Source organism: Lemur catta, chromosome 3 (assembly GCF_020740605.2).
Source record: "Lemur catta isolate mLemCat1 chromosome 3, mLemCat1.pri, whole genome shotgun sequence".
Taxonomy (NCBI): Eukaryota; Metazoa; Chordata; class Mammalia; order Primates; family Lemuridae; genus Lemur; species Lemur catta.
The window spans coordinates 47,304,657-47,318,400 of NC_059130.1; the positions used below are offsets into that span (position 1 = coordinate 47,304,657).

The window sequence follows — 13,744 nt, forward strand, 5'->3', positions numbered from 1 at the left end:
GCTCTCTCCTGCTAGAGAATAGCTGCCCCTTGGAAAACCACTCAACTGAGGCTGATGCTTTGCAGTTAATGCTGTCCTCCTCAAGGTCTGTTTATTTTACCTCTCATTGCCTCTAGACAAATAAGTAAGATAAGGTCTTATCAAACATAGTCCCAGCACGGAAATTCAATTTATGTCCTAGGAGGAAACAGATTATTTACTGAAAGACTTGGAGGACCTGGGTAATGTGTTCTGGCCTGATCCAGGGGAACATGTGTGGGAGTGGGTCTTGAGGGTATGGGAGGGAGGGAAGTAAGATAGGGTAGGGTAGGAGAGAATTCATTGGCATGGGAGTATCTGCCTTCGAATGAGGGTTTAATATCTTGGCAAGAATACTGAGGAGTAACATGCTGTACACATTTTTATTAGTTTTAAGATTCCACCTTGTTCACAGGAATTGGTCAAACATTAGATTAGATCTGTGCTCTTTGAGAATATAGAAAGTCCTCTATCCAACACCCCTTAAATACTAATCTGTCATTGTGCCATGGGGTTCACACTGAACTGAGTGAAAGGATGACAATTTAAGAAGAATGAATGTGCCAGTTATCATCTCCAAGGTCATGTGCACTGTCAAGGCAATCCAAATCCAGTCCCAAAATATGATGATCATTATTGCATTTACAGTTTGGATATGTACAAGGGTTTGAAGTCTCTACCAAACCAATTAAATTGGTCCTTAGGGGAATGTAGTTGCCTTGAGGCATTATTAATTTGAGATGACATGCTTACTTGTCAGGGTTGAATATTTCTGTGATGGGGTGCAATGGCTTCCTAATCTTTGTATTAGTAAAACTGCAATCCAGTCAATATAATATAGTCAGGATATTTTAAATAACTTTATTCTGAAATTTAACAAGCTCTTATTAGAAATGCTTTGGTATCAATACAATAAAAAATGCTGGTTTTCCCCCCATTGAATCTTATCAAGTAACTGGAACAGTTAAGCATCTGTTCTCCCCAGTTTTTTGGAACTGTTCACAAAGAATGACTACTACTTATTCACATGGTTTAATATGGGTATACTGTAATTATAAATTTTTGGAGTTAAAAAAAAAATATCCAGAAGAGAAATTGGCAAACATTTCTTAGTTTCTTCTCCAAAGGATGTTTCCACGGGGGTGGACCTCTCAGATCACTTTTTTCCCCAGCTTTGCCATTCTCATCCTTAAAGCTGCAAATTAAAGGAAAAAAAAAATAGACAGAGAGTTATAAAACAAAAACCTCAGTTTCATTCTAAATGACCATTTCATAGAATGCAGGAAAGTTTAGAACATACCTCAGATGGTTTTATCCAATAATGTGAGCATTGATTTAGTAGCACAAAAAGATAGTAGAAATAATAAGCTATGGTTAACTTAGGGCAGAAGCAGGTTCAGAACTAGAAGGAACCTATTTCTATAAAGATTAGAAAAATTAGTAAATAGTGCAAATAGAATAAATATAGGATTAGTGCACAATTTCACTATAAGTCATACATACATATGCCTATAGGTCACTGGGTTTTGTGTATATTTCTGAGCTATGTAGCACTGAAAAAAAAGATGTTGACACAAACTCGATTTCATGATTGTGCTATCTTTTAGCTCATTAAACTTGGTTGTCCAAACAAGCTCCTTTGGATATACAATGACAAAAGCAAATTTCTTTATGAATGGAACAACATGAACCAGTAATTAAGAGTTGAGTGATTATAAAATGTCTTTGCCAAAATATAAGTATACTTTCAAATGGCAAACATATCTTTTCTGAGTAAATTCCACTGCTAATGATATATTGGATGTAGAAAGCATTTTTAAAAATGTGGATTTAGAATTTATAACACTCCTCTGGTATTCTGGTATCGTGCCCTTAGTATTTAGGACTTCAGAATATAGCTGCCTCAGTCATGTTCCAAAAGTTGGGAGATGCTGTCAAGGCACTGATCTAATATTAATGATCTAATATTACATTCATGTGTAATATGGCCCAAGGACCAGCTATTTAACTGATTGTACAATTTTGTTTAGTGAAAAAATAAAAAGGAAGACATATTCTCTCATTTCTATGTCATATATTAGTTATCTGTTAACAAAGGAAATTACCCTGTCTCTAAGAAGCCCTTTTGTACAAATATGGGAAGATAGGGGTTCCAATGCTATAACAAGACCATGACCGTTTTTGTTGTCACTCCGTTTATATGAAATATTCATTTCAGTGAAGTTAAGGAGGATTATTTTCCTTACAGCTTTCAGAGGAATGATCATTTCTAGTGGCAGGGCCAAGAACATGCCCTTGAATTTAGGATGGGCTGAGCGAATTTCCTTTGCTCTGTAGCAAGTAGGATGGTCTCTATTCCTAGGAGAAACTGGATGGTGAAACCTGTGGAAAGGCTGTAGTTACACACCAGGGGGTGAACAGAAGGCAGCACCAAGGCTTTATAAAGTTTCTACTGTTGGATTTTGTGGACCTCGACTTTGCCCATACCAAAAAAGAGAGCAGGGATGAGGGATTTTTTTAAAGTCTGTTTTAAGGCAAGGGCAAAGTCCTCTTCCCTGCAGTTACTCCTCACCTTACGATGACACACATCAGGCACAGCCCGAGTGCCTGTGGACATTCAGTGACATTTTCTAGAGTCTGCTTTCCGTTTTCTCCTTTTTTCAAGCCTATGCAAGAAGACGGTGTGAATTCCAGGTGAATGTGTGGGGCCAGAGCATATTGGCAATGAAGGCCACTTGGTTTAGCAGCTAAAAATCCTGGGCTGTCAGCTTTCCTTCTGACTTTTCTTTTCTGCTTTTCTCTGATCCCGTCTGTCTTCCTGTCCCCACAGCAATTCAGATGTATGCATGGCTTTGGCTGGCTGGACTTGGTGGAAGAGAGCTCATCTCTACTCTCAGTATCCCTTTGGCCCTAATGGCTGCCACAGGCTGGCAGTTTCAGCACCGATAGCATGTGAATCTTTCCGAGCTGAGGTTCGCCACTCCTTCATCCAGGAATGCCACTGACATCTCCAAGAGGGCAGAATTGAGCCAGAAGTGCAAGAATACTTTAGTGAGAACTGCCAAAGAAAGCCAGGTTGGTGGGGGTAGTAGTGGGCTCCCAGGCAAAGCTTGCTGGGGCCACACAACAGTGGACGTTATCTGGCGTGAAGCTAAACCTTACAACTTGGTTATGTTTACATTAGCAGAGGGATATAACATTGACTAAATTTTTCTGTCATGTCTTACCCTGTTCAAAATTTTGACTGAACAATCTTGCCTTTAGAATCTCTAGGCCCCACCTTTTTCCACCTTTCTTCCTCCTTCATGCTGTTTTCCAAATTAGAAATTGCTCTTAGATAAGGCTTCCATCACCAATTTGACACCAAGGGAATAAAGACTAACAACTCTTATCTATTATGCCTACCAGGACTATTTATATTTAATAGGGGGCTTATACCACAAATAAAGAAATTGACAGAGATGGTGGGTTTTCAAGTATCATAAACATTTTTTAAGCTCAATCTACTTGGTGTTTGTGAAATTGAAGTGAATGGGGGCTATGTATTCTATGTATATGGATGGCCCGTGATGGTATATGACCCTATGATATACTTATTTTTAAAACTCATCTAAAAAATACATAAAGGCTCTGTAATCCATGCCCTGAACTGGAAAATAGTATTGTAGAACAATATCACGATGGAAGGCAAGGAATGTGGAGCATTCTGTTTATAAGATACTTTGATTGATAGTACAGAACTTTGTATTGTTACTTTGTCTGGAATAGGTTTTCCTGTTTTCATTATTTTAGTTCAGTGGCATGGTTAGTTAGTGTTGTCTGGAAACATTAGTCACTTCCTGCCATTTTCCATGGGGTAAATGTGTTGACATGGTTGGGGGAGAAGGAGTGTTGGGTGTTCAGGAGGAGCTGGCTAATATCCAAGTTCAAAAAGGGAGGTTTTCTGGAGGGTAAGTTTACTGCTACTGACCACAAACAGCGTGTTCTTCTTTTCTAAGTCTTCTGTGATGTCATTTTTGAAATGAATTTAAGATGCCAAGCAAACAAAGCTCATTGTCAAAACAGAAAGAAACTTAGTATCTGCAGGTTTCCGTTGTGGGGACACATCACTCAACTCTGACTGAGGAAAATAGATAAGTGTACACTTCCCAAGAGATTAGAAATTCTTCAGGTGGTTACATTTATAACTGGTATGCCTAATTTAACTACTTAAAAGAATGAAAGAGAGTTCATTTTTACTGTATTATTGGCAATCCAAGATTGAGTTTATGGGTTGCAGAGAAAGAAACCTTCTTGAATTGTGCAGGTACTACCACACTTCTGCAGAATTATCAAGTTCTACTTGTCGGATTAGCTGGTACTTAATATTTATTGCTTTTTATTTTTATTTTTATTTTTATTTTTATTTTTTGAGACAGAGTCTCGCTATGTTGCCCGGGCTAGAGTGAGTGCCGTGGCGTCAGCCTAGCTCACAGCAACCTCAAACTCCTGGGCTTAAGCGATCCTACTGCCTCAGCCTCCCGAGTAGCTGGGACTACAGGCATGCGCCACCATGCCCGGCTAATTTTTTTGTATATATATTTTTAGTTGGCCAGATAATTTCTATTTTTCAGTAGAGATGGGGTCTCACTATTGCTCAGGCTGGTCTCGAACTCCTGACTTTGAGCGATCCACCTGCCTCGGCCTCCCAGACTGCTAGGATTACAGGCGTGAGCCACCGTGACTGGCCTATTTATTGCTTTTTAATGACAATCTTCCATTAGAGACGTTTCAAATTATTGTCCCTATCAAACATACAGAGACTGTATGTCTGTAATTAGATTTACATCTTTAGCCAAGGTAAGTAAAACTATTACAATAGATTTTTTTCAGGTTCTTATTTATCCTTTATAAATAATGACTAGAATGTAATATTTAAGTGATAGCAAGAAATCTAAAATTGAGACTGTCACTTTTGTAGAAAAAAGTGTTAAAGTTATTTTCCATCCAATACTAAAATAGCTAGATAGCTATAAAGCTATAAAAAACTTTATAGAGAATGAAAATGCAAATATATAGAAAGTAGAAAAAAATAAATATGCTAAGTTGGGGCATACTTTGCAAAGTTAAATGTTACAGAAGATGTAAGATATACTGACATTCCATTTTAAAATGTAGAAAAACTAGGGAAATAAAGTTAATAAAACTACAAAAGTACAGAGAAAAAGATATAGCAAAGTAATAAAATACTATGAAAATAAAATTTGTTTCTTGTATTTTCTTGCAAAATTAAGGCAATTTGTTAACTTATGCAGGAAGTTTAACTCACAGCAAGGCATAGACAAGTAGTTGTCATCAGATTCTGATGGGAAAAGATATGTTATTGATGATTCAACATATTAGTGACCCAAATACATTCACAGACAGTACCATACCATGACAGAAAGTGAAAGTCAAGTTATTAAGGTCAATCAATGCAATATCCAAATGAGGCAACAATTTATTTTCACTTTATCTTTTGAAGTGACTTAATCACTTTACTGTGGTGACAATAATTCAGATCAGCGTTCATTAAAAAGCCTCAGTGTATATGAGTTTATGAGATGGTCAGAGAAGGTGACAGCGAGAGGATTTGTTAGCACAAAGAAAAGATTGTCACATGACTAAGCAGCAGTGGCATGCCTTGTCATTTTTATTACCTGTTAAGGATGGATCCTCGGTCCCATCGCCAGCTGTCTGAACCTCTAGTGGAGAATGGACAGGCCTCCCTAAGCTCTCTTCTTGCTCTTTCAGAGATATGGAATTTTTGTGGGGAGATTTATGATTTGTGTTTTCATGGGGACTAACTTCCAATCTCTTTCTAGGAAGTGGTGTTGGTTTGGCGGGCTGGTAAACCTGACTATAGGGAGCTACAGGATGGTAGGATGGTGTCTCAGCCTCTCCTTCACCCTCCTCCTCCTCATCATCATCAATCACAACGAGCTCAGCATGGATGATCCCGTCATATCCTGTCAGAAGCTTCTTTTCTTCTTCATTGTCTTCTGCATGCTGATACCCCATGAAAATCATTGTCACGGGTTCTGTGTCATTTATGTCAGGAGGCAGGGAATGAACGATACTATATCGAATATCTTCTTCATCCTCCTGGCAAGGGGCTGGAGAACCCTGGTGTTCAGAGTCTCCACCTGCTGTTTCTCTGGGGCTCACTCTTGCCTTTGGGGCGGGGGTATCTCTGTCCCGCATGACATTCGGTTCTTCCCAAGGAGTCACCAGCCTCTTTTGTGGGGTGTGGAGCATCTCATCTGTTTGTTGAACCACTGATCGGGGATGGGGTATCGGCCGAATGGGACTGATGTGATTGAAGTTGTTGCCCCTTTCCTCTGAAAGTCCATTGCCCATGTTGTGTACGGATTCATTGGCCTCACTGTCCAGTCCATTAGCTTTAATCTTTATCCTTTCTTGAAAGTTTGGTCCAGGGCTTAGCTTTTCTCTCTGTGGGGTTGTAGACCTGCAAAATGGATTGGCATATACAGGGTCGTGATACTCTGTTGGGCATTTGGAGTTTCTTTCTGAGGCTTGTCTTAAAAGTTCCTCTACCTCAACTGGTGCCAGGCCATCGGTGCCATTGTACGCTGCACTGTGATTAGAGCTTACTGCATATACTGACTTTTGCCCGTCGTCATAAACTTTTACTCCTGTACCTTTAAAGTCATCTGATGGGAGAGGTATTGAAGACAGAACTGTACTTTCTCCAGTCTTCAAGTCTTTTTTAACTTTAATTTCCATGGCATACAAAGCTGTTAAGAAACAAATTTGTCTTTGATTTAGTTAACTTTTTCTTTTATAAACTAGACTGCTTTGTGTTTATATATATATATATATATATAAACACTGAAATATATTTATATCTTTAAATATATATATATAAACACTGAAATATATTTATATCTTTAAATATATATATATATGTATATGTATATATATATATATATTTTAAGAGACAGGGTCTTGCTGTGTCACCCAGGCTGGAGTGCAGTGGCATGATCATGGCTCACTGCAGCGTTGAACTCCTGAGCTCAAGTGCTCCTCCTGCCTCAGCCTCCCAAGAAGCCGGGTGCATGCCACTATGCCTGGCTAATTTTTAAAACATATTTTTGTAGAGACAGGGCCTATGTCGCCCAGGCTGGTCCCAAACTCCTAGGCTCAAGCGATCATCCCACCTTTGCCTCCCAAGGTGCTGGGATTACAGGCATGAGCCACTGTGCCTGGCCCATTTTTATATTAAGTATACCCTTTGCTATTCTTTTATGTGAGATGTTGTCTATTTTTTAAATTTCCGATTTTACTCGTTAATTATATAATGATAAACATTGTAATAACATAGGTTTTTATGTAAGGGTATATGAAATTACTGAAAAAATGGGAAAAATTGAAGAAGAGGTGCTGACTGGAGAAGAGAAACTGATGGTTCCAAATAGTAAAAAATTTCCATTGGAAAACCAAAAGATATCCTCTTTCCAATTACTAAATGCAACAAAACAGATTTACTCTCTGTTGCAACACTCAATGGGAGGAATTGCTCTCTTCTTTAGTTAGGGGGAATATGCCACACTATGCATTGTAGTAGGACAGGTAACATGCCTCACACAGTATATTTTATAAAGTTACATCCTGTTGCATAGGCGGCAGCCTGTTGAAAATTATAGAGTATTCTAAAGTTTTCAGAACAGGGAGGTTGTTTAAATGTAGAACTGATATTGAAGAGGGAGGGAGAAGTCTGGAATCACATGCTTCTCTTTTTGCCTTATGTTTTTTTTCATTTCCACTCCCATTTTCAAGTAGAGAAAGGGCTAAAAGTAGAGCAACATCAGCTGTACTGAAACAACTGCACTGCAGAGAACTGGGGAAGCTGAGATCTGCTTCATGACCCAGGCAAGATTCATACGGCTGGAATTCCAACTGGCAAGGTAAAGCTAATAGGATTCTGTGCAAAGTTACAATGTGGCAATGCTTGCTTTTGTTACATCCACACACCTTCCTTTTTGAACCCGTCTTGCATTTCATACATCCTCTATAGCCTGATGGTTCTTGGCCTTCTCTAGGTAGCCAACTAAAACTTCAACATCCCTCACTGACACTCTCCTTGTACAGCTTCTGGGCTTTATTCTTCTGCATTTCACTCCCTGGCATGATATATTTAGTGAATACCTGCTATGTACCTATCTGAGCTTGGCACATAGTAGGTATTCATTAAATATTTGTTGAATGAATGAATGCATGACTGCTACCTGCAGACAGAGAGTAGCTTCTCCTTCCACACTAAAATTCAAAAGTTTCCTCTCTGCCCTAATACAAATCTTCATTTTTCCAGAGGCTTTGAAGTATTTGTTTTATGAAAATCTGTCTCTTATAGGGGTAAATAATGCCTAACCTTCTCACAGGGAATATTTTCATTTTTAAAAAAGATCTTAGTAACCCCCCCTCCAAAAAAAATGTCTATTGGACGGAATATGTTGGGAGAGATATTTTTGAACAGGAAAGCTTTGATTTTAAGAGTTTCTGGTCTCTTTCAGGTCTTTATCTTCCCTGCCTGTCCCTACCTGGTTTGCTACAGAATACAATGCATAAAATGAATGCTGTAACCTCATTATCTCTACATATGCAAGGGACTCACATACCTCATGGAACTTTGTAAAATGGACCATCACTTAACCTAGAAGCATAAGATGTTGCAGCAAATTGTGAATATTTTGACATTGTAAAATCTGAAATTAAGAACATGCCCTTGAACACAGATTTCTCATTTTGTTATAGAAAACTACCTTTTCTATTTTGTTCATCATCTTCTATTTCTTCATTTCTTTCCTTCCTTAACCTGGAAGGTATGTAGGATTTTGGAAGGTCAGGGATATTGGCATAGATGTCCTCAATTGACTCTGTAAAGTTAATGTAATTTTAAAATACATTTAGATTCAAATACATTTAGATTAGTTTAAAATATATTTACAATATTGAGAAAAATTTTAAATTATCAAAAAATAGCTTAGACATAAAGTAGGCTACTTAAAAACATACCTCCTGGTGTTTCTTCCTTTTCCACTTTCACAGACTATAAGAAAAAAGAATTCTCCATGATTAATACAGTTTAAAATAAAAATTCTAAATGTGGATATGCTTTGAAGAATTATTTAGAATTTGCGGATTCATTTTGAGAGAGAATTATAGCTTTAAAATGGGTTAATGCTCACTCTTATTATGTCTTCTGTTGTCCTCTCGATTGATTTTAGTTTCTTTAAAATTGCCTCTTCATTTGTTGAGATTTGAAGTTCAGCTTTTTCAAGATCTTGGATCTCTTTCTCCAGCCTGACAACAAAAAGATATACTTTTTATTGTTTAACACAGTACAAATGCAGGGTTCTCAAATTTATCTTCTCCATATATAAACCTGCCTTGGAATACTGCATGTAAGTAGCCAGATGCCTTCTAAGAACATAGTGTCACACTTAGCGTCACACTAAGCATTATGCTTAATATATACAAGTTACCTAACACCTGACTTTGAACAATTTTCAATTCAAAAGTTTTTAAAAATTTTTTTTGGACAAAGGGATTTCTTCTTAGGTAAAGTTTTTGACCTATGCTCCGTTTTCTTCATTGCATTTACTAATGTTACTTACAAATAAAATAAAGTGATTTTTTTTTTAAATAATGAGACTTAAGTTGAACCAAAAGGCATGTACATTTGTAGTTATTTTGTAGTTCACTAATTTTCCTTACCCCAGTCTCCTTATAAATTGTTTGGAGAAAACATTGTAATTATTAAACTTGATTTAATAATCACAGCTATTTAATACTTAAAACTCCTGCATATCCTAACATTGAAAATGACACTTTGTTTTAATTTCAGTTTCCTAAGAGCTGTGCCGTATTATATGAGTAGAGTGAAGAGATGGGGAAATGGACAAAACCTAGTACAGTGGCTTTGCCTGCTGCTGTTTATAGAGACTACATTTTCTGGAAAAAAGAAAGAAAGTAAAAAAAAAAGGATGCACATGGCCTTACAAAACATAAAAGAACTTATAGGGACAGAGACAGACATCTGAAACTGGATTGTTGCAAACATTCTGGGCTGTATCTCCACCAGCACACAGCGGCATGTCAGATTTAAATGAACTCCAGGGGGCAGCATGGTGACCTCTACTCTGTATAAAAACAAACAGCCACTGGCAGCCCTGCAGTTAGTAAGGCTGGCCCTTGGCAGCCATGAGACACACATAATTTCTCAGCCAAATACTCTAAGCTCTAAAGTCAGCTGCCTCAGAGGATGGCTGATTAGATACAGCAGCTGGTCCAAGAGATGACAGCTGCAAATATTTGTGTCAGCTAAGATAATTGTCAGTTTTCTTGGCTTCCTTCTTGAAGATGGTCATAGGTCTGGTAGCTTGAAAATCCTGTGCTATTGTCACACCAATGAAAGCCCCAAATGCGGTCTACTCGACTGTTCTCCTACTCATCGCTTCAGTTTCAAAATTCTGACTTTGCTGCTGCCTCTGGCCATTGATAGCTAAGGAGGTTTTCTTGCATATCACAGAACTCCAAGTGAAATGTAGTACTCCTGGGTTTCTTAGAAGTTACTGAGGTGTGACTACCATTCTATTAAAATTCCTCCACCTCCATGGTAGCACTTTTGCCCATCAGCACAGCTGTGGGGATGTATGTTGGTCCAGTTTGGTGGAATGGAAAGATTTATGCTAACAGTGATAGATCTGGATTCTATTCTGTCTCTGCCACTCACAACTTGTGATTCCCTTAACCTCCCTGAAACTCAGTTTTGTAATGTGTATAATGAGAATAACAGTACCTGCCTTACCTTATACAGAAGAGATGATGTATATGAAAGAACATTGAATATGGTTGATATCAGTTGTAAGTTTATTATGGTAAAATTCTTAAAGGTTTTCTGTAATATACTGTGTCTTTTTCTCCTTTTCTCCCTTGTCTCACAGGGTCTTTTACTGATATGTGCATATTAATATGTATATATATATATATATATATACACACAAAAATAAATGTATACATTTATATACATTTATTTATGAAGAAAAGTATTTGCCGTGAGAAAAGCAGGATAATGGCTATAAACAGCAGGATAAGGAAGATAGAGAGAGAGCCCAGGGAGGGGTCACTGTTTTACTTGGTGTGGTTAGGGAAGGTCTCTCTGATCAAGTGTCATTTGAACAGAGACATGAAGGAAATGAGGGCAGGACACATGAGGGTTTCAAGGGGAGTGTGCTCCAGAGAGAAGGAAGAGTAACTACAAAGCTTGAAGAGAAGAGAGAGTAAGGAGGTGAGTGGTAAGAAATGAAATCAGAGAGGTGGCAGATGGCCAGATTATACAGAGCCTTGTGCATGGGAAGGCCTTTGGGAAGCCTTTGGAGTTTTCAGCAGAGGAGAAACATATTATGACTTGAAATTTAAGCAATTACATCAGCTTCTGTGTTGAGAATAGGCTAGATGGGGCAAACATGGAGGTCAGTTGTCCTAATAATCCAGATGAAGATGGCTTAATTCCAGTTGGTTGTTGATGGAAGGGTAAGAAGTGGTTGGATTCCGGAAATATGTAAAAGGAAGAGTTGCCAGGATTTGTTTGTGGATTACATGTGGGGTGTGAGAGAGAAAGATGTCAAGGGCGATTCCAATGTTTGTGACCCCAACAATTGGAAACATATGAGTGCAATTGGCTCAACAGAAATTTGGGAGAGACAAGAAATGAGATTTGTGGGGGATGTGTTAAATTGGAGACAATCAAGTATGATGTGGAGAAGACAGTTAGGTATAAAAATCTGGAACTTAGGGAAGTTAGGAGTAGATAAGTTTTCCTAGAAAGCAAGGGAGAAAAAAAATTCCAAGGACTGAACCTGGGGCAATTTGACATTTAGGTGTCTGGTCAATGCTAATGAACTCATAGGGTTTTAGTAAGTAATAAAAGAAATAGTGAGCACTCACTATGCTAGTTTTTTCCTGCCTCCTCCCCTTTCTATTACCAGGGCACAGAGCTAGAGCTCTTGGTCTGCCTGGAAAATGAGATCCTAGGGAATTTTGAAATGCACTGATATCTGTAGTTGCTCCCCTCTGACGAAAAGGCCATGGGTAATGTAATGCCATATGATTTTCATGAATATCTTTAGACTAATGTGGCAAGATTATGAAGTTGAAAGCCTGTAATCCTCATCAGAGTACCTGCTAATGAATGTTTTTGAAGGTTTTCAAGTCACTGGGTGAAAGCTGCATTAAATTGAGGTTGTAGTCCTATGACCCATCATGACATGTTTGTGAAAATAAAACATAAACAAACACACAACTCCTCCCATTCTTTATCACTTAGTTACAGCCAACTCCCAGGTGAAAAGGATAACATGGAAACATCTTTGTACTAATTACATAGAATTACAAACCTCTCATGGGAGATGCTTACTGCTGTAGAACATTTCTTTTTTTTTTTTTTTCTTTTTTTTTTTTATTTCAGCTCATCATGGGGGTACATAAGTTCAGGTCATATACATTGTCCTTGTCCTGCCCATCCCCCCGAGTCAGAGTCCCAAGCGCGTCCGTTCTCATTCTCCAGACAGTGCGCCTGGCACTCATCATGTATTCATACCTCGATCCCCTCCCCCCCCCACCTCCTCGGGTCTGCACCTTCAAGCATGACCATTCCCCAGAGGGTGCGCAACGCACTCGTCATGTAGGCATACACCCATCCCCTCCCCCCACCCCCCCATCCCAGTCTGATATCCAATTGGTATCCTTCCCCGATGTACATTTAGGTGATGATCAGGGAAACCAGTTTTCTGGTGAGTACATGTGATGCTTGTTTTTCCATTCTTTGGATACTTCACTTAGTATAATGGGTTCCAGCTCTCTCCAGGAGAACCAAAGAGATGTCGTATCATTGTTATTTCTTATAGCTGAGTAGTACTCCATGGTATACATATACCACAGTTTACTAATCCATTCGTGGATTGATGGGCACTTGGGTTGTTTCCACATCTTTGCGATTGTGAATTGTGCTGCTATAAACATTCGGGTACAGGTGTCTTTGTTAAAGAATGACTTTTGTTCTTCTGGGTATATGTCCAATAATGGAATTGCTGGATCAAATGGTAGGTCTACTTGAATCTGTTTAAGGTATCTCCATATTGCTTTCCATAGGGGTTGCACTAGTTTGCATTCCCACCAGCAGTGTATGAGTGTTCCTGTCTCTCCGCATCCACGCCAACATGTGTTGTTTTGGGATTTTTTGATAAAGGCCATTCTCACCGGAGTTAAGTGGTATCTCATTGTGGTTTTGATTTGCATTTCCCTGATGATTAGGGATGTTGAGCATTTTTTGATACGTTTTTTGGCCATTCTTATGTCTTCTTTTGAAAAATTTCTATTCATGTCCTTTGCCCATTTTTTGATAGGATTGTTTGATTTTTTCTTGCTGATTTTCCTGAGTTCTAAATAGATTCTTGTTATCAGTCTTTTATCTGATGTATAGTATGCGAAAATTTTTTCCCATTCTGTAGGCTGTCTGTTTATTTTCGTGACTGTTTCTTTGGCTGTGCAGAAGCTTTTTAATTTAATCAGGTCCCATTCGTTTATTTTTGTTGTTGCTGCGATTGCCTTAGGGGTTTTCTTCATAAATTCTTTGCCTAGACCAATGTCTGTGAGAGTCTTTCCTACATTTTCTTCTAGAATTCTA

At 38.4% G+C, this 13,744-nt stretch overlaps 1 protein-coding gene across 1 annotated transcript in view; it reads right to left on the bottom strand.

The window, feature by feature from the left end:
- Positions 1–854: 854 nt before the first annotated feature.
- Positions 855–13,744, bottom strand: part of PALMD (palmdelphin) — a 54,136-nt gene continuing 41,246 nt past the window's right edge. Inside the window, exons 4-8 of the mRNA XM_045547464.1 lie at positions 9,246–9,360; positions 9,073–9,106; positions 8,820–8,933; positions 5,697–6,794; positions 855–1,213 (exon numbers count right to left, since the gene is read on the bottom strand). Coding sequence (XP_045403420.1) covers positions 1,170–1,213; positions 5,697–6,794; positions 8,820–8,933; positions 9,073–9,106; positions 9,246–9,360 — 1,405 coding nt within the window. The 3' untranslated portion in view covers positions 855–1,169. The remainder of the gene's footprint in view (positions 1,214–5,696; positions 6,795–8,819; positions 8,934–9,072; positions 9,107–9,245; positions 9,361–13,744) is intronic.